Source organism: Diadema antillarum, unplaced genomic scaffold (assembly GCF_040938485.1).
Source record: "Diadema antillarum isolate AM-2024a unplaced genomic scaffold, OU_Dant_1.0 seq00000689_RagTag, whole genome shotgun sequence".
Taxonomy (NCBI): Eukaryota; Metazoa; Echinodermata; class Echinoidea; order Diadematoida; family Diadematidae; genus Diadema; species Diadema antillarum.
This window is the reverse complement of record NW_027271594.1, coordinates 195,069-214,977: the sequence shown is the minus strand read 5'-3', so window position 1 is coordinate 214,977 and position 19,909 is coordinate 195,069. Positions and strand designations below refer to the sequence as shown.

The following is a 19,909-nucleotide window of genomic DNA, read 5'->3' as shown; positions in this document are numbered from 1 at the left end:
ATACAGTTCAATGCTTAACATGTTAACTTTTAGGCCTTTCCTTTCAGGCTGGTCGCAGTTAAACAAGAGAGAGAAACCAAAGACAAGGTGATTTCCCAAGTCCAATCACAAGACAAATCATTGACAAATCAAATGATTGAGAAATGAGGCTGTACAAAATTGCACTCTGTCTCTGCTTCTGTAGACAGAAAGATCCGTCTGTCCGGAGGACTCTTTTGTATTTTGCCATTAACGCCGTCCTCCGTAGACAGACGGAAGGTTGTAGTACCCATTGCTGTGTGGATGTTCTTAACCACTATCTCTATGGAAAATTGGGTGAGGTACCTCACCCTTCTCGATTGCGTCTAATTCACGGCCCTAGGTCGGCAAATTTAAGCTTGAATAGTTAAATCAACTATTCAAGAATAGACTACACTCACCAGATTAATGAATAATCCAATATTTCGGTCGAATTTTCAACGCAAAACACACATCAACCAGCCCGTCGCGTCGTCACGTTCAAACTGCAGAAACATACATTATGAATCTATTAGCCAATCACATGCGAGGTAGTTTCTACGTGTTTTTTTTACTTAATAAAGTACCTCGCATGTGATTGGTTTACAGATTCAAAATGGCGACCTACAGCTAGCGAACGGCGATGTTGCGATATGGATAAAATTTCTGCATTATAACCGCGTTACTGTGAGTATTTCGATTGCAAAATGTGAGAAATTAACCCCAAATATTGCTGCATAATGTGTCATGTCATGTCAAACTTGTTTGAATGTAAAAAAGCTGTCTGAAATTTGGTTTATCGTAACGTTTGATCTGTGCGCTACTGCCACACAGGAGCTGGCATCATTGACTTCGGTCTGTATACGGAGGGGATCCGTGAAGCCAGACGCAGTCTCCGCGGAACATTCCCCGACGGACGGATACAGACCGATCTTTCGGTCAACTGCTTCTGGTGCTTCATGGACTGAAGCGTACGTATAAAAACTTTCAGTCTCATTTAATTCCTAACCGTTAGCTTTAATACCTGCTCACCTGGATTTACCTTTGGCTTTGGGCTTTGGTATATTTCACTCAGCACGTGAACATTTATCTGGAATCCTGCCTGTACAAGCGACGAAGCAGACGACTGTGACTGTATCAAACTTATCACATCACATCGGCGCGGCCTCGCTCGGCGGCCGCCTCATCAGTCCTCTTCAGTCCTCCTCTTTACTTTACTTTCCCCACGACTCTTGTCGACCAGTATAAATCAAAGAGTAGGGCCTAAAGCCTTTTTAGGTCCTACGATTTACGTGCATGCGTGCTTATTACGTAATAATTTCAACCGGCTCAAGCTCGCGAGATGAGAGAGTTCTGTGGTTCTCTAGCTCTCGACGACCGGACCGTGCATTGCATGAAAATTCTCAGTCAGAAAGCGCGCGCTCTCGCGAGCGAGCTAGCTAGCATAGCTCAATCGCTCAATCAAATCAGCATAGTACCCATGTACATGTACTAGCAGCTCACTACGTAGCATGCTTGGCTGGTCTGGTAGTGGCGAGCTAGGCAATTAATTTTCGCATAGCGCCATCTCGCGCCCACGTACGGGTCAAGTCAAGTCAAGCAAGATGTCGTCGAAAAATGCTCAGCCACAATCTGATACGAGAACAGAACTGGCCGAATTAGTGAAAAGGAGAACAGAAATAGCGGTATGATTAAGATTCTGTGAATATTAGAGGTTTTTAATGTAGTCGTTTTGTGTACATTGTAAGTACAGGACAAGTAAATGATCGGAATAGGCAGTGGTGGCGGGCAATTTTCGTATCGCACTCTACTCTGGTCTGTGGCTCTGACGTCATGTTTTACATGCAATGCACTGCACTGCATTAGCAACGAACTGCATGCACTCGAGTACTGTATCGTATCCGTACACTGCAATACGTTTAACGTTAGTGGTGTAGTTTTTTTTTTTTTTTTTCGCACTTCACTCAGTCGTCACGCAAGTTGAAAGTAGATCTAGACCTACCGTAGATTTCTACTGCAATTTAGTTTGTGTGGTTGTTGTAAACCGGGTTAATGATGACGCTGACGATGACAGTCTCCATGAGTTGAAATTGCAATGATTTATTGAGCAAATCAAATAGTCTAAACTCCGCACTATCCTCAGCTACATGTCGAGTACAGAGTGAATAACAGATATACAGGCCTATCAACTATTCAACAAAGCAGAGCTCATAGAGAATACATTTGTATGTCCATTCTCTCTCAAGTGAAAGTGAAGAAAAGAATCAATCAAATCTGCGTCATTGAGACATTATATTCACATGAAAAATAAAAGTTGCGTTGTGCCCATGCCAACCACACGCACACTGCGCCATTGGCATGGACACAACGCGCCTCAACGCATTGACGCAACAATAACATACCGCATATTTCCATTTACCACAAACTTCCCCGCGATTATATAACACAACCATGTGTTATATAATCCCAATTACATCATATTTTTTTCATACCATTACACACAATAATACATAACGAAAAATTCCCCGCTCTTCACATCAAATCATTACACTTTACAGCAATTCCACACAGAGCGGATTAACAGTAGATAATTACAAAAATATATTTCAGGAAAGCGTGTGTTCCCCGCTTTTCCAGTCAAATATACAAACGCGGAAATACTACAAAATCGAACATTATTTTTGAAATCTGCCAAAAGCTGAAACTCTTGAACCTTCCAAATTTACAGTAAATCATACAAATTCAGATACATGGCATAAAGGTTCGGGCCAAGAGAATAACACATCAATACGTCATCTTCAGTTCCGCTTCAATGTAAAGCTCAGTTGTTCCACATTGTCAGTTATGTACAGATTCTCTGAGAAAATGGTCTACATAAGCCCAGAATAACGTCAAACGTGCCGCAACAGAACATTTTCTGCGTCGTACATAAAACCATACATTAATGTCTGTATCAATTAAGATTTATATCGAGGCACAACATAGACAGGTCTCTTAATACACTATGCAAATTGTACATACAACACGACAACTTCCCCGCGATTATATCATACGACCCGTATGATGATAATCTATTTTCTAAGAGTAATATTTCTCAATTACTCAATATAACACATATCAGGAAATGCAACAGTTAAAACAAAGTGAAGTCACGGAATGTTAGAATTCACTAATAACAAATATGAGCTTCCCCGCTTTAGCAAGCGAATGATAAAGATAACTTCCCCGCTTTATGTGTCATATCGTCACAGTCGACAATTTGCTCATTGACAAAACTTCACACAAAAGGGATCATTCAAACATGAATTCTCGACCAACTATCTCATTATCAAAAGTTTCTGAATCGCCGAACAACTACTAATATTGTCAGAATGCCATGTTGTTCAGCTGCCAACAAAACAATTAAAACAATAGCTATTATATAGTTCCTTCGTTTTTCCACGTAATAGTGATTTAAAATACTTTCATATCACTATTCCAATATCTCATTAAAAACTTCTTATCAATCACATATCAATTAAAACAATCATATCTTGACAATCATTTCTCGCATTGATATTGCATCTCTAAATGCGTATAGTTCCTAAATCCATTGCTACTTGAGATGTACACAAGTTTCAGCTGCAGTCATGAACGTATACACTGTAAGCGAATCAACTTACCAACACAACAAATTCCATGAACGGACGAATTTCTAACCTGCAGCAACCAACCCTAAATCCGGTCTCCAATTTGACTCCCAGGGCCCCCATACCGTTCCCTGAACATGACATCCATGCTTCCACATGTTACAGTTGGGTATGCATACCTCCCTTGTTGTTACATTATTGACAACAATGTCACCATGAGAAATATTCTCCCCTTTTGGAATTGACCGCTCCTTTGGCGCTACATTAGTTCTTTGTGGCTGCACGTTTGCATGCTTTTGGACATCCTGACCTTCAAGTGATAATTCGGGAACCCTCTTGGTACCCTCTCCTACAGGTTGTGCAATTAGAAGCACCCCAGCATCTAAATCCTTTGCATCAACCTGTTCATCACATGACTCATGTCCATGTCCCCCAGCATCAATTTCTGCACCACCCTCATCTACATCAACGCAACCCAGAATCTGCGATCCCCCATCCAAAAGAGTAGATATGACATCCTCCTTCTCCTGTCCAGCTGTATCTGACATGTCTGAGGAAAGATCTAGCTGCTGAGCAACCGGGTCAGTGAACACTCCTTGTGTTCCAGTATCAGCACTCCCAGTTTTCAGCCCATCTCCCTCAAGCATACAGTCTTCACGGAGAACTAACAATGCTTCTCTCCTAAGCACTTCAAATCGGTCTCCCCTATTTCTCATGTGCAAACGCCTTAACAAAATTCGTTCTCTCTCATCCCGTGTTCCACTGACAAACTGATTTGACAGAGCTTCATCCCTAAGCTGCCTCAGAGCCGCAGCTTCCTTCTCATCGTCTGCAGCATCTACCAATTTGGCATAAAGACGCATGAGAGCCCTACTGAAGTCTGCCAAGTCTTCATTATCACGTTGAACACGTTTATAGAACAAACACCGCAAATAGTGAGAATTCTCTCGACTAAAACACAGACGGAGAGCTTTTACAATCTCTGTGAAACTCCTCCGCTTCGCGTCAGACAGACAATAAAGAATCTCCTCTCTTGCTGGCCCCGTAAGGTTGCTCACCAAAACCCAAGCCTTCTCCTCATCACTGAAATGGAAAGGTTCAATAATAAAATTGAATCCTTCCATCCAGTTAGAAAAAGGTGTTTCAGTGCCATCTTCACAATACCCACTAAACTTTTCAATCTGAGCATGGCCTAGAGTGAGATTTACACACAAATCTATTGCCTGTCGATATGATGACGAAGAGCAATTATCACTTTGCACATCCTTATAAACAAACTGTTCACACATGACTAACAACGCAGTTAAACTGACCAATTAAGACACGCCAAACATGACACGTAATGCCCAAATGGCATCATAGGTCAAAATCTGCCTGAAGTCCATTCGGTTTAAACGAAAGTTATCAAATACCGTCTTATTCAGTGCGTGAGATGCCATCAGCTCCAACTGTCACATTAAATCCTGATCGATGTCCTGCTGCTCCTGTGGTATACTCGCGCTGATAGACATCGATCTACGGCAAACTCTCGATGCACCATTTGCTCCAGTCTTCAATCTGCTACCGACGAGCCTGATCATCTTGAAGTTGCCTCACAGAGTAGCGTTGCTCTACCAGGGCTGATCAACGTACACCATCAAGATCACTCCTGCATACTCCTGTCCGCTACCAAAGTGTCGTCAAAACAGCAGGTCTCCTCGGAGTATTCAACATAGCAGAGCTCATAGAGAATACATTTGTATGTCCATTCTCTCTCAAGTGAAAGTGAAGAAAAGAATCAATCAAATCTGCGTCATTATATTCACATGAAAAATAAAAGTTGCGTTGTGCCCATGCCAACCACACGCACACTGCGCCATTGGCATGGACACAACGCGCCTCAACGCATTGACGCAACAATAACATACCGCATATTTCCATTTACCACATGGTAACGTTGTTAGATGTTTGGTAGATGTTCATAACTCATCACAGAATGTTTACAACTTCAGAAGCTGTCTCGGGACTGTAGAGTGTCAAACTCAGTCGACAGTCAGAGCATCATGAGTTTGATTAGCCCGACGTACCAGACGCCCGCCGTGCGCTAGCAATTAGCACGGCCACGGCCGGCCGCGACTGGTCTGTGGACACTGTACTTGTGTACAGCAGGGATAGGGCCCAATAGGGCTGTGTATAGTTCGGCCCTAACCTAAATGAGTTTGATTTGCTTTATTTTATTTCGGAAGTCTCGAAAGAGACTACGATGCATAATGAGTAATAACAGGAGAGCCCGCACGCGCGTCCAGCAATACGTTCGCGTTCGTTCCAGCCGACAGGACGTTCTCCTGCTTAGCTCCGCGGTTGATTTCTTTTCGTAATATTCTTCGCCGGAATTTACCCTTTCGCGAGGTAAATTTGCTTCGCCGGTCATCGGAAACCATTTGAGAAGTGTCAGACGCATCTTTCGAGCCTAAACTAGACGGTGGTTCGACAAATATGAGCTCTAAAGAGCAGCACGATCCATCCTTCGCTTTACGAGCTACACGTGGACAGGAGGTCTGTGCCACGTTACCACCACCAGCGCCTCCCTCCGGCGATGCCGGTACGGCGCACGTACAGAAGAATGTGAGCATCGGTAAGACTAAGGCTCCAGATTCAGGGAAGAAGCCGATGAAGAAAATCCCTAAAAAAGCACCTCATACGGTATCAAAAGCCCCTTCCGAGGATCGGGCGTCTACCTCCGGGGATGTTAGTTCTCGTCTAGACAAACTTGAAAATCTCCTCGCCGAAGTGGTGAAACACCTTCCCCAATCGCATGATAAAACCACTAGCCGTGCTGCTGTGGTACATTCAGGCGCGTCTACATCTAGATCTACTGCGGAGGAATTTTCCCGCTTGCCTACTGACGTCCGCCATTTTGTTGGGGACGATTTTGATACGTCCGACGACACAGAGCGTGATGGACCGTTCGATTTTGACGAAGGGGTGGAAGAGGTTCCCCCTGCTGCACAGCTACCCCCGTTGGCAGCCAAGTATGCTATCCCCATCGGAATAGAGGAGGCAGTTGACGAGGAAATCGCAAAATCGGTGAATTACTTCATTGGCAACAAACTGCAAGATAAAGCCATCGAGGAAACGGTTGGAAAATACCCCCCTCCGAGCAACTGCCCCCACCTCGATACACCTAACGTTAAAGTGAACGCTCCCATTTGGGAACACTTGCAATCCGTCACGCGTAACCGGACCGTGATCTGAAACTACAGAGAGTGCAGAAATGTCTGACTCGCGGTATTGGGGCTCTTCTTCGCTCTCTCGACGCGCGAGATATCTCCGAGTCTCAGCAAGACGCACTTGCTCTTTTGAGTAATGCGCATTTCGAACTGAATTGCGTGCGGAAAGATCTGATTAAACCTGACATCAACTCGGAATACGTGCATCTCTGTAAGCCCTCAACACCAGTCACGCAGCTCTTGTTTGGTGATGATCTCACAAGACAGATGAAAGATCTAAAAGAACAACACAAGGCCTCTGCTGGGGTCATGAGGACCCAGCAGAAACACATTTCTCGCCCGAGCGGCTCTTTCCATCCGTACAGACGACCCTTCTACAGCGGAGCTCGCCGGCAGGCTCGCGATGCGGGCTGGACGGGCGCACGTAGTGCTGCAGCCTCACGCTTCGTGCATGGAACGGCAAATCGTCCTTTTTTAGACCAGCGCTACCAGGGGAAGTCGCGACCTCCCCCACAGCAACGGCCGCAGAGCAGAGCTCATCCACAGGCCAGAAGCAAGGCTCCCCACAACAAGTAAACCAACAGCCCTCCTCTGAAGAGGTAGGAGACAATGATTCAACAGATTGCTCATTTGACATGTCAGTAACTGACCATGATGCATTTCTATCTTGTCTAGAAGAACAGTTTTCTAGATCTACTCCTCGATTTACTAGATCTATAGAATCTAGACCTACCACTTCATGTGTAAATGACCATCCAGTTGGAGGTCGACTGAGGCTTCATGCATGTAATTGGGAGAAGTTAACTTCAGATCCCACAATACTACAAGCTGTGAATGGCTATAAACTTGAATTCAAACCTGAATGTTTTCCACCTGAAAGGCTGAAACCTTTGGTTCAGTACAAAGTAAAGAATGAAGATTTGGCCAATATCCAAGCTGAAATTGATTCACTGGTAGCCAAGAATGTTATTGAACCTTGTTCACATGAAGCGGGAGAGTTCATCTCTAACATTTTTACCCGCCCCAAGAAGAATGGCAGCCTTCGGGTCATTCTTGACCTCTCAGAGTTGAACAAAAGCCTAGTCTACCAGCATTTTAAAATGGATTCCATCCATACAGCAATGTAATTCATTACACCAGATTGCTTTCTAGCCTCAGTCGACCTTCAGGATGCTTATTATTCAGTACCAGTTGATCTGCAGGATAGGAAATACCTGCGATTTGTGTGGCAGGGCCAACTTTGGCAATATCGTGCACTGCCAAACGGGCTTAGTACAGCACCGCGTCTGTTCACAAAGCTTCTCAAACCAGTTTTTGCTCATCTGAGAAGAGCAGGCCATATGGTAGTGGGATACCTTGATGATACTATCATTATTGGGAAGAATGAGGCTTGCACTCAAAGAGCAGTCGATGCTACGACTGATCTCTTCGAAGATTTGGGGTTTCTTGTCCAGTCTAAATCAGTGTTAAAACCCACTAAAGAAATCACCTTTTTGGGATTTGTCCTTAACTCTGTGAACATGAAAGTTACTCTCCCTGAATCTAAGAAGGAAGATATCACTGCTGAGTGCATAGACCTGTTGAATGCCACAGAGTCCTCTATTCGAGAAGTGGCTAGAGTAATAGGGAAGCTTATTGCTACATTTCCCGCAGCCCAATATGGACCCCTCTACTACAAACTCTTGGAAAAAGAGAAGATTTTGGCATTGAAGGCCAATAAAGGTCACTTTGATAGGAAAATGAGCCTGTCTAATAGAGCCAAACAGGAACTTAGTGGTGGATTGACCACATACAGTACACCTCTAATCCTATCGATAGACCTAGGCACACAATAGAATTGCGTACAGATGCGAGTGGGTCTGGTTGGGGAGCAACAGACATGTGCACAAACACAGGGGGACGATCTGATGGAATGAAGTGGAAAGAGAAAAGGCTGTTAACAATGAGATCAATTATCTAGAAACCCTTGCAGCAGGATTGGCATTGAAGTCCTTTTGTTCTAGCCTGAGAAATGTTCATGTTCTCATTAGACTGGATAATACTACTGCAGTCTCATATATCAACAATATGGGGGGCTTCAGATCACAGGACTGCAACAAATTGGCACATGACATTTGGGAATGGTGCATTGAAAGACAAATTTGGATCACAGCCGCCTACTTGCCAGGACGGCTCAATACCACAGCAGACTTCATGTCAAGGAAGTTTAACGATCGAACAGAGTGGATGCTTAACAAAGTTCAATTCACTGAAGTGGTAGAATATTTTGGCCTCCCTGAATTAGATCTTTTTGCTTCCAGACTTAATGCACAACAACCCAGGTATATCACTTGGCAGCCTGATCCTTCGGCAGAGAATGTAGATGCATTTACAGTTGATTGGGGTCCATTATGGTTCTATGCTTTCCCTCCTTTCTGCCTTATCCCTAAATGTCTGCAAAAGATAAGGGCAGATAAAGCCACAGGGTTGTTAGTAGTACCAAACTGGCCTACACAATCATGGTTCCCAGCACTTCAGGACATGCTGACTGAAAAACCACTTGTTCTACGTAGACATGCACAACTTCTTGTTCAACCTGTGTCTTTAATGCCCCACCCCTTACACAAACATTTGGATTTGCTCTGTTGCAGGCTTTCGGCCAACCCTTCAGGTCGCAGGGATTGAGTGCAGGGACCGTCAAGGTCATCGTAGCTTCTTGGAGGAAATCTATACGACAACAATATCATAGCTTCATCAGCAAATGGAAAGTTTTCTGCACTGCCAACAACATTAACTATCTCCAGACATCATCAGAATGGGCACTAGAATTTCTTTCAGACTTGTTTCACAAGGGAGCCAGCTACGGTACCATAAACTCTGCTAGAAGTGCACTGGCTTCTTTTCTGACTCTCACAGACAGTTCGCTTTCCATAAGCGCACATCCTCTAATAACTAGATTTGTGAAGGGAGTTTTTCACTTACGACCCCCAGACCTCGCTACACGGAGGTGTGGGACGTTAGAACTGTCCTCAACTATCTGAGGAGGAAATCACCTGCAGGCGAATTGGGCTTGAAAGAGCTAACGTTGAAAGTGACAATGTTGTTAGCGCTTCTCTCAGCACAACGGGTACAGTCATTGAATGCTTTGAGAATAGACAAGATGATGTTCAAAGACAATTCCGTCAAATTCTACATTGATGACTTGTTAAAACATCACAGACCTGGTAATACAGGCCATGTCGTGAGTCTAAGAGCGTACCCTCCAGACAGACGAGTTTGCATTGTACGATACCTTCGAGAGTATCTGAGAAGGACTCAGATTATTAGGAAGGACCAAAAGTATCTGTTAATAAGTTTTCGTAAACCTTATCACAGGGTTTCTACCCAAACTTTGTCTCGTTGGATTAAGACAGTTATGGCAGAAGCTGGGATTGACACCAGCTTGTTCTCGGCACACTCCACAAGAGCAGCTGCAGCGTCTGCTGCCCAGAGGAAAGATCTGCCTGTACATGACATTTTGGCACAGGCAGGCTGGAGTAATGAGAAGACATTTCAAACTTATTACGCGAAACCCCTCAGGGATGAGAATGGGGGTTTCAGCCAAGCAGTGTTATCGTAAAAGGTAAAGCCTTACCCCTCAGTGGTAAAAACGGTCATTGGTACAGTTCTGTATGGCCAAAAAATGTGACTACGGGCTTTAAAGTCTCCTGTTATTACTCATTATGCATCGTAGTCTCTTTCGAGACTTCCGAAATAAAATAGAAAATTTAAATGAGAACTTACCTGTTTGAAATTTAAATTGTATTTTATGAGGAAGGTGAAGGAAGAGACTACAGTCCCTCCTCTCCCACCCTTCTTCATAATTTCAGGTAGTTCTCAATAGCAGTAGGATGACTGTTTGATTGGTAGTCACATTTTTCGGAGCTACTAATATTGCTGGACGCGCGTGCGGGCTCTCCTGTTATTACTCATTATGCATCGTAGTCTCTTCCTTCACCTTCCTCATAAAATACAATTTAAATTTCAAACAGGTAAGTTCTCATTTAAATTTTCTATTTGTGTGCAATATCTAACAGTTTCTTTTGGCAGGGCTCCACACTAACTTTTTTATTTGGTGGCCGGATGGGGCCACCGATTCAATTTCAAAGTTTTGGTGGCCAGAGAGAAAAATTTGGTGGTCCCCCAAAAACAATAAAAAACGTTAAAAATCCCTGCTTTTTTTATGAGTCAAATATTTCAGTTTTATCATTGTAAGAATTGGAAGCTGGACATATCTACTCATAAATAAACCTCAACAAACTCGCAACACTCACTCTCAGGCACTCATTCAGTCCTTTTCATCCATCCTTTAAACAAATTAACTGTGGAATGGTAAGACTAGTATTAAAGTGTAAATATTCATTGACAGGCACATGGGTTGCAATATCCTAACCAGGGCTTGACACTAACTTTTATTTTTGGTGGCCCGATGGGGCCACCAAAATCATTAATTTTTATTTTTTGGTGGCCCGAAAGTAAAATCTGGTGGCCCGGAAAAAAAAAATCAAGAAAAACATAAGAAATACTAAATCGGTCCTACTGAACATAGAAAATGAAATATTAAGTACAAATTGTACATTGTATTACTGAAGTGATACATGTACCCATGTCTAAAATAAATGAAGAGAAAATTCAATCATGTTACCGTTATTCTGAGTTCTAAGATTTAGCAAATAGGCTTATAGATTATTATAAAAGTTGATGCCTATTTAGGTGGTCAAAACTTACGTTTGAAACGATTGAGTGGGAGCATTTGCAGACATTTGTGAACATCCGACATCTGTTTTGGCATTATAAAGAGCTGGAAGTTACCGTTATTCATTTCTGATTGTAAAAGCAATTATCCAACATTTACTAGTATTTCAACACCGTACGGAGCCGAATGTTACTATTAATTATTTTTTTTTTTTTTCAAATGTAAAAGCAAAGAACTGACATTCATTTTAGCATCTTACGGAGCTGAATGTTATCCTTATTCATTTCTGAACGTGAAAGCAAACATCCTCAATTTATTTTAGCATCTAACTGAGCCGATTGATACCGTCAATCATTTCCAAATGTGAAAGCAATAATCTGTTATTCATTTTAGCACCGTACGGAGCAGAATGTTACCGTTATTCATTTTAAAATTAAAAAAAGCAAACATCCAACATTTGTTTTATTATTGTACGGAGCCGAATGTTACTGCTGTCCACTTCCGAAAGTGAAATGAATTATCTGACAATTTAGCATTGTATGGAGCCGAATTTTACTGTTTTTCATTTTTGAACGTCAAGGCAGACATCAGACATTAAATATTTTACCATTAAACGCAGCTGAAAGTTACTGTTATTCATTTCAAAATGTAATAGCAAATATCCGACATTCATTTTAGCATCGCATAGAGCAGAATATTACTGCTATTCACTTCCGAAGGTAAAAGCAATCATCTGACATTTATTTTAGCATCTTCCTTAGCCGAATGTTATTGCTATAATAGTTTCGAAAGTAAAAGCAAACATCCGACATTTATTTAATCATCATTCGGGGTTGAATATCATTGTTATTCATTTCCGAACGTCAAAGGGCAAGGGATCATTAAACATTTATTTTAGCATCTTCTGCAGCTGATCTGTTATTGCTATTTACTTCAAATCTGAAAGTGAACATCCGGTATTTATTTTACTATCTATATGGAGTTGAATAATATTGTTGTTCATTTCCGAACGTGAGAGCAAAATTAATATCCGACATCTATTTTAGCATCTTCCGGAGCTGAATGTTGTTGCTACACGTGTATATACATTCGAACATAAAAGCGAACATGAGACATTATTCTTATCATTCACCTGAACGTGAACATCCGGTATTTCTATCGATATGGAGTTGAATATCATGTTTATTCATTTCCTAACGTCAAAGGGATCATTCAACACTTACTTTAGCATCTTCTGGAGCTGAATGTTGTTATTTACTTTACAACGTAAAAGCAAACATCCGGCATTTATTTTCTCATCGTACGGAGTTGAATATTAATGATTAGTATTCATTCGGAACGTCAAAGCTAACATTCCACATTTATTTCAGCATCTTCTGGAGCCGAATGTTATCCTTATTCATTTCCGAACGCAAAACCAAACATCCGACACTTCTTTTAGTATCGTACGGAGCCGAATATTACCGTCATTCATTTCCAAAATAGAAAGCAAACATCCGGCATTTATTTTCTCATCGTACGGAGTTGAATGTTATTAGTATTCATTTCCGAACGTCAGAGCTAACATTCCACATTTATTTCATCATCTTCTGGAGCCAAATGTTATCCTTATTCATTTCCGAACGCAAAATAAAACATCCGACACTTATTTTAGTATCATACGGAGTCGAATATTACCGTTATTCATTTCCAAAATAAAAAGCAAAAACATCTGATATTTATTTTAGCATCTTACGGAGCCGATTGTTACCGCTGTCCATCTACAAAAGTAAAGGCAATTATCCGACTTTTTGGTGGCCCGATTGGGCCACCAAAATCTTCATTTCTGAAATTTTGGTGGCCCGATGCGTGTTTTTGGTGGCCCCGGGCCACCGGGCCACCGGGCCACTGTTAGTGTCGAGCCCTGTCTTAACATAAATAAATGACACTTTTCCAAAATTATTGGTGGCCCAAGGTGGACCACCAAATTTGCCCTTTTTTGAAATTTGGTGGCCCGACTTTCATTTTTGGTGGCCCTGGGCCACTGTTAGTGTTGAGCCCTGCTTTTGGTCTTTTGCCAGATTCATTTTGGGATTTGATATTTCTTCCTCTGTTGCAGGAGACACTTGCCAATCTTGAGAGACAGATCTATGCATTTGAAGGCAGCTACTTGGAGGACACGGCAATGTATGGAAACATTATCAGAGGATGGGACAGATACCTAACAAATAAGTAAGTGACACTGTTCAGTGTTTGTTGTGGAAATAAATGTAAATTCCTGTCTTGTAAAGATGAAGTATGAAATCAGCTTTCCAATTAAATGGAAAAAAACAAGATTGATTAAAAAAGAAAATGGAATGATTCTTTTGATGTTGCTGACACAATGAAAGTCAGGATTCTGTCAAAATCGGAATCACAAGTTCAAAACAAAAGTGGAATGTGACGTGACACTTCACAGATAAGTTTTCCAAAATGAAATGAATTAACACATTTGCATTTTCTCATGAATGTTTACAAAATGTTACTTATATATATATATATATGTATATATGTATGTTGGTAGATTCTAATGCCTATGATGAAAATGCCTACCGATAAACTGTGCTGCTTGTCGTGGGTCTTCGATTAAGCTTTGTATGTAAACTTGTTTCCTTATACAGGAATACAAACAGCAAAACAGACAAGAGGAATCGAAAATTCAAAGAGGCTGACAGACTCTTCTCCAAGTCTAGCATCACTTCTCAGGTATTGTGATTTCAAATGTTGTAAATGTCAAGGATATCAATCACACTTTTGATATTAACTGTAGCTATAAAATGGTGAGGCATTAGTGTCCACGATTCCTACTTATCTTTGCCCATCCATTCATACCTGAGAAAGCTGGAAAGTATGATGGTAAAACTGGCCACATGTATGACCATTTCAGATAATTATATAAATTGGTGCAAAGTTCATTGTTAGTGAGAAGAGTAATAATTCATGAAATGTTTCTTGCTTTTCATCAGTTTTGGTACATGTGTGATACACCAATGATAAAGCAAATTCACATGTGGACTTTTCTGGAGAACTGACAAAGAAGAAGGCCAGAATTTAAAACTTTTATCATTTTGCTGTGAATTTCAAAATATCAATTGTTTTTGATATTTTAAATGATGTCAAACACTCTGATTGTAAAATATGTAACAATATAATCCAAAATAGAGGTTTATGTATCTTGTGAAATAATAAAAAAAAAGCAGACAAGAGTACTTTGCATTATTGTCAAGAGGTGGGTTATATGATTCAATAAGACTGATGCTTTGATGTAATTTCTATTTGTGAGACAATGTCGATGTTATCCTCTTCGTCAATTGTGTATGAGTGGAATATCATTTAACCTCTGCCTATTTTTGTTTAATTTCATTTTCTTTTGCTTCACAGGCATCACTTGGCCTTACAGATTCAAATGACAAAAGTAAGTGCATTTGTAGTGTGTAGTGATGTCATTGTCTGAATTGTCCCTTTCATATGACATTGGTTTGGTGCCTGATCCATAATTTCATACATTTGTACCAACTAAAAGTCATGGTAAAGTTGATGCCAAATTAAAGATTATCCACCGTATTATTGTTGGAGTATGTTCATTAAAAATTATGATGGGGGGAAAAACAGATATATTCTGTAAAAGTTATAATCGGCTGGAAACATGAAGAGTTTTACCCCAAAATGAGTTCACTTAAAATGATAAATGCAATTGTCTGCTGGAATGCCATTCCCATCCCTAGATTAGCTACTAGTTTCTTACTTCCTCTGTGCTTTGTGTGGATGTTTCTTCCCCACTTTCCCTCCCATCTCTTCCCTCCCCCTCAAATATTATAACCACTGATTAATTTCTATGTATGCTTAGAATCAGAGACCAAGGATGTGTCCAACAATCAAGACGGGCTGGTGACAAAGTTGGAGAAGGACTCCGCGGACGGACACAGCAATGGAGAGGCTGTGGATTCCAAGGAGAACCCGCAGGCCGGCAGCAGCAGTAGCAGCAGCAACCACACCGGCAAGGTCCACAAGAGCTCACATGGCCACAAGAAGAGGAAAAACAAGAGCAGACACCGGTGTGTGCCCATACCCTTGCCATAATGTTTCAGAATTACTTTTTCTTTTGTTTTGTTTTGTTTTGTGTTTTATTCTAGACATTCAGACATTTGACACTTGTTTTATTGTGTTTTTGTAATGATGTTGTTGTTGTGTTTTTTTTTTTGGGGGGGGGGAGGGGAGAGGGAGGGAAGGGATGGGAAGAACGGGATTCTATTACAGAATCCTTCTGTAATAGACTAGGGCCCCGTTGCATAAAAGTTACGATCAAACACAAGTCTCTCATTTGTGTCATTAATAATCTGAGAGAGAAGTATTGTGTATTGTATTCTGTTTATGATATGCAAGATAAACCGAAATGCGAATTAACATGTCTCTCTCTCTCTGTTCATTCTCCTCTCCTCTCCTCCCTCAGGATCGAAGGCAGAATGAAAAAGAGTAGGCATTCAAATGAGGACTACTGAACTGTTCATTCCAGCAGTGTTAGAGAGACAAGGCATCCTTTGCTGTTCTGTCGTGAACAGACAGCACGCCCTGAAAGCAAAGCTGTGAGATTGATGTCTGTAAACTGTGCTCTGTGACCATTGAGACTTGACAAAAAAGGGATGGAACGGTCTGCGTGAGCTCCCAACACCCGACCCTGGCTCCTGAATACGGCATACGTGAGGTTATCATTGATGTGATGGCGCCCCCTTTTGGAGACAGGCATCCTTTCCTTTGCTGTTTGAAGTTGATAGTCGATAGTCGATGTAGAGAATGCCACGCTCTTCTCCTTCATAGAATGCATCGAAATATCCTCCTCATAGTTGATGCTACCTCCAAGACAGGACAGCACCCATGACAGATTTTGTGTTGTCTTTACCCCCAGCTCCTGTTATGGAATTGCTCCAGTGGAGTGTCTCCAGTCTCGAGTCTGTAGCAATTCGAATCCTTTATACTAGAAAATGCGAAGAATTGACATCAGTGCACACATTTTTTTTTAAAAATATATCTTGTAAAGTATTCAATTTCCTAAATCTTCGCGTCTGCTGTCAAATTTTCTTGTCTTTTTGTAGTTTCCTGTATCCTCTAGACATATTAACAGAGATTTCTTGATTTTCATTCTTAGCACACGAGTTATGTCACCGATGAGTCTAGTTAACTCAATATGTCATTTATGTTCCTCTAGGCCAGTGAATATTTACGTACTTGTCTTTGGTTGCTGTAGATGCTGACATCTGCAATTTGTGTACAAACATTTAGGGGAGAAATGTCTGCATCCGTAGTCCGGTTTTGTGTCTCCACACATAGTCAGTATAATGCACCCATGAGTGAGACACCGTACCTGTCCCTGGTCTAATCTGAATGTATGGTACTTTATTTATGAGTTTGGATGGCTTATATTCCAATCTGCTGTGCTAATTAAAATAATGGTACTGTTTAAGATTACACTATCTAAATGTAAATCTCTCTCGGATAAACATCCATGATGAGGCTGCTCTGAAGTGTAAGCATTGCCTTGCAGTTGCATGTAGACTTTTAGGCCTGCCATAGGCGTACAAGATTGTGACGAGACATGACAACATACAGATGTGTGCTCTTTTTCCTCTTTTTTTTTCATGTAGACTTGAAGAATTGTTTTAAAACCACCACATCGTTTTCTTCCAGATGTTGGTAGTCAGATGCACAGATTCTTTGACCTGATACACTTTTTTTTTTGCCTTTTTTAATGTATAAATGATAAGAATGGTGTGCATGAGCATGATATGCATCTCAACTTTTTCCATGAATGAATAGTTCAAACTATTGTCCCAACACGAGGGAAAAAGAGAGGGCCCATAGCTCTCCCTTGTTTGCAGTTATTACTACTACAGTGCACTCCCGTTACAACGAACACGGTTATAACGAAATTTCGTTATAACGAAGTCAATCTTCTGGTCCCAAAATTATCGACATTAAAGTCTATGGTACAAAATTCGCTTATAACGAACACGGTTATAGCGAAATTTCCGTTATAACAAAGTCTTTTTCGAGCGCCACAGACAAAGAAAAACAAAAGAAATGTGCTCCGTTATAACAAAATGTGAATTAGCTTTCGAAAATACGTAGCGGAACAAGCATGAGCGTCTCTGCATGGGTGAACGCTTCTCACCACTGTGTGTTCGCTCCTTGTGTCACGCACAGTTTCTGAGGGGAACTTGCGTTTATTATTGTAATACAGTTATCCCATCACATTTCACATAGTTTTCCATTGTATGATGAGTATTCAGCAAACAGAATATGATATATACAGTTAAACTCGCCTAAGTCGACATCGCATATGTCGAATAATCGCGCAAGTCGATGATTTTAAAAAGTCCTGATTTTTCCCCATTGACCTACGTGTATTAATTCACTCACAAGTCGAATTTTGTAAGTCGAATACTCGCCTAAGTCGATGAAATTCCAAGAACACTTTCACGGAAAAACCATTAAATTCACTGTGCCTAAGTCGAATAAGATTTTATTGTGCAATAAATCACTGTCAAAATCACGAGACGCCAGTTTTTGTTTACATAAGAACTAGCCCGACCAGACAGGTGACAAAAAATGATATAAAGTATCAAAATTCAAAGCGATCGCATGCGATTGTTGAACTCTCTTCGTGTTTGGAGGTCCGCTGGTACTACCCTGTCGCGCTAGCGCTACGTACGTACAGCTACTGGGCTGTGTATAGTTATGCGTACAGCGACTGGGCTGTGTATAGTCTGTGTATGTTTGCAGTCTGCGCTGTGCAGTGGATAGATGAAGCTGCTGAGTTTTCAAAGCAGAAAGTAGGGGGGAAGTTACGGGCACGGGTAAATCAGAATTGCACCTTTACACGCATTTCAAGCCACGGTATGGTAAACTGGAATCAATCACTGCTCAAATATCGTTCATATTCACTTCCTCAAGGTTTAACAAGGGTGTAAAGTAATCGGACCTGTGCCACTACTAATGCACTGTCCATGCAAAGTTCAACACGGCCCTGCCGTGCGACCCCGTGCTGCGGCACACCTCTCCAGCTCTCGGCTCCAGATTAGACAACATACATGTACAATTGTATATGTGTAACTGTTGTTAAGTCGATTTTTTTCGACTTACGCACAAGTCGAAAATCGCCCAAGTCGATGTGCTTTGCTCAGTCCCGAGAAGATCGACTTATGCGAGTTTAACTGTATATATATATATATATATATATATATATATATACACTGTATATATATATACGTGGCTTCCTTGTTTTCGTTATATATTGTATTTGTTCGGTTATAACGAAATTTCATTATAACGAAAGAAAACTGCCGGTCCCGAGCATTTCGTTATAACGGGAGTGCACTGTATAAAAAAAATGTATGATTAGCAGGAAAGCTTCATCAAAAAGATTCAGAATTGAATCTGCACACTCTGCTTTGGACTAGTAAGCCTCCTTCTCAGTGAAAAGTAAAGAAACCAGTGAATAGTAGCTCTGCAAAGCGTCTAAGAGGAACACCTTGTGAGAAAAGTTCTGTAAAACTTGTTCAATGAATTTTTGTTCGTATTTGCCGAGAGATGTGAAAATTTGCGAAGCTTGATATAAAGTCACATTTCTTTTCTAGAATAATTGTAGTAACTAGAGAGACACACAGCAGTCACCAATTTGGCTCAATTCTAGGTTGGAGTTTTGTTTTCACAAGCCTTTATGTCATGTTAGGTCAGTGTGCTACTCAAGAAATGAAAAACAAAATATTATCGAGGAAATGTTGCGTGTAAGGATTTCTTCGTGTAGAGATCCACTCTAATACATGTACATGTATTAGGGAATTTAGTTTGAAATTGTCATTGTATGACAAATCTATGCTGATATTGGAAGAAAGTACACGTAGTAGAAATTATTGAATGAGCATTAGTTTCCGTCATAAGTGATGGGCATAAAATCTATTGTCTTACAGCACTTTCACATGCCAAGAGCCTGTACTTTCATATCAGGTGTTTTTACGCTGTACAAATCTTTTCTTAGAAAATCACTTAGGATCAGTGGAAGGGGTCTGATATAGACCAGATAGGGCAGAAAATACATGTAGAATGTCTCTATATTCTCATGGGATATGTCAAATAGTTTGCATCAAAGACAAAAGAGACCCAGTGTGAATGTTAATGTTTCCATGTGCAGGCTGTGGAGAGATATGTAATTATGTTAAAAGATTAAAGCGCACTGTGCACTTTGCGTTGTTCATTCCCGTGTATGTGACCCAAAGAAGTCTGTAGATGTTGAAGTGGACATTGCAAAGAAATTTGCTTTATTTTTATTTAAAAAGATGAGCTTACGT

The 19,909-nt window shown here is 41.0% G+C and overlaps 1 protein-coding gene across 1 annotated transcript; it reads left to right on the top strand.

Annotated features, from left to right (window-relative positions):
• The first annotated feature begins 1,581 nt into the window (after positions 1–1,581).
• Positions 1,582–16,893, top strand: LOC139737337 (chromatin modification-related protein MEAF6-like). The gene is made up of 6 exons (XM_071648015.1): positions 1,582–1,682; positions 13,648–13,760; positions 14,189–14,273; positions 14,949–14,982; positions 15,415–15,622; positions 16,018–16,893. The coding sequence occupies exons 1-6, from the start codon at positions 1,602–1,604 to the stop codon at positions 16,064–16,066; spliced, it is 570 nt and encodes a 189-aa protein (XP_071504116.1). The 5' UTR covers positions 1,582–1,601; the 3' UTR covers positions 16,067–16,893.
• Positions 16,894–19,909: the final 3,016 nt, after the last annotated feature.